The sequence below is a fragment of the Nicotiana tomentosiformis genome, chromosome 1 (genome assembly GCF_000390325.3).
Source record: "Nicotiana tomentosiformis chromosome 1, ASM39032v3, whole genome shotgun sequence".
In the NCBI taxonomy this organism is placed as follows: domain Eukaryota; kingdom Viridiplantae; phylum Streptophyta; class Magnoliopsida; order Solanales; family Solanaceae; genus Nicotiana; species Nicotiana tomentosiformis.
Window position 1 is genome coordinate 91,198,932 of NC_090812.1, and position 1,366 is coordinate 91,200,297.

The 1,366-nt window shown below is 45.4% G+C and overlaps 1 protein-coding gene across 1 annotated transcript; it reads left to right on the top strand.

Annotated features, from left to right (window-relative positions):
* Window positions 1–403: 403 nt before the first annotated feature.
* Window positions 404–1,136, top strand: LOC138907171 (uncharacterized). Its single transcript, XM_070197501.1, has 2 exons — window positions 404–706; window positions 1,077–1,136. The coding sequence occupies exons 1-2, from the start codon at window positions 404–406 to the stop codon at window positions 1,134–1,136; spliced, it is 363 nt and encodes a 120-aa protein (XP_070053602.1).
* The last annotated feature ends 230 nt before the right edge of the window (window positions 1,137–1,366 follow it).

Sequence of the window (1,366 nt, forward strand, 5' to 3'; positions counted from 1 at the left end):
CGGGTCGTTACAATGAGGGGCTTATCCGTCGGAGATGGAAGACCTACTTTCATAGTCTCTTGAACAAGGAGGGGGACATGAGCATTGTACTGGGTTATTCGGAACTCTCCGAGAGTCGTTGTGACTTTGAGTATTGTAGGCAGATTAGAGTTGATAAAGTTGAGGGGTATATACGTAAGATGAGCAAGGACAAAGCAACCAGGCCAGATGAAATCCCGGTAGAGTTTTGGAAGAGTGCGGGCAAGGCAGGCTTGGAGAGGCTCACTAGGTTATTTAATGTCATTTTTAGAACGAATAGGATGCCGAAGAGTGGAGGTGGAGCACGATGGTTCCTGTATACAAGAACAAGGGTGATATCCAAAATTGTAATAACTATCGGGGTATCAAGCTACTTAGCCATACTATGAAAGTTTGGGGGAGAGAGGTAGAGCTAAGGGTGAGGAGGAGTGTGTCTATTTTCGAGAACCAGCTTGGGTTTATGCCAGGGCGTTCGACTACAGAAGCCATCCATCTTGTTAGGAGATTGATTGAGCAGTATAGGGAGAGAAAGAAAGATTTGCATATGGTGTTCATTGACTTAGAAAAGACATACGATAATGTTCTGAAGGAGGTTTTGTGGAGATGTTTGGAGGCTAGAGGTGTGCTTGTTGCCTATGTTAGGTTGATTAAGGACATGTATGCTGGAATAAAGATCCAAGTGAGGATGGTAGGTGGGGACTTTTCTCGGACTATTTTCCGGTTATGATGGAGTGGCATCAGGGGTCGACACTCAGCCTTTTTTGTTTGCTCTGGCGATGGACGTATTGACGCGACACATCCAAGGGGAGGTGCCGTGGTGCATGATATTTGTAGATTATATTATATTGATTGACGAGACGCAAGACGATGTGGACGCACAATTAGAGGTATGGAGGCAGACCCTAGAATCTAAAGGTTTCAAGTTGAGCAAGACCAAGACAGAATACTTGGAGTGTAAGTTCAGAGGCGAGACTCAAGGAGGGGACGAGGAGGTGAGGCTGGACTCGCAGGTCATCCCTAGGAGAGGAAGTTTTAAGTACCTTGGGTCTATTATTCAGGGGGATGGGGAGATTTATGAAGATGTCACACATCGTATTGGGACGGAACGAATGAAATAGAGACTCACTTTCGGTGTTTTATGTGACAAGAAAGTGCACCGAAATTTAAGGGTAAGTTCTATAGAGTGGTGGTCAGACCAACGATGTTGTATGGGGCTAAGTGTTGGCCAGCCAAGATCGCTCATGTCCAGAAGATGAAGGCAGCAAATATGAGGATGTTGAGATGGATGTGCGGGCACACCAGATTAGATAAGATCAGAAATAAGATTATTCACGATAAGGTGGGTGTG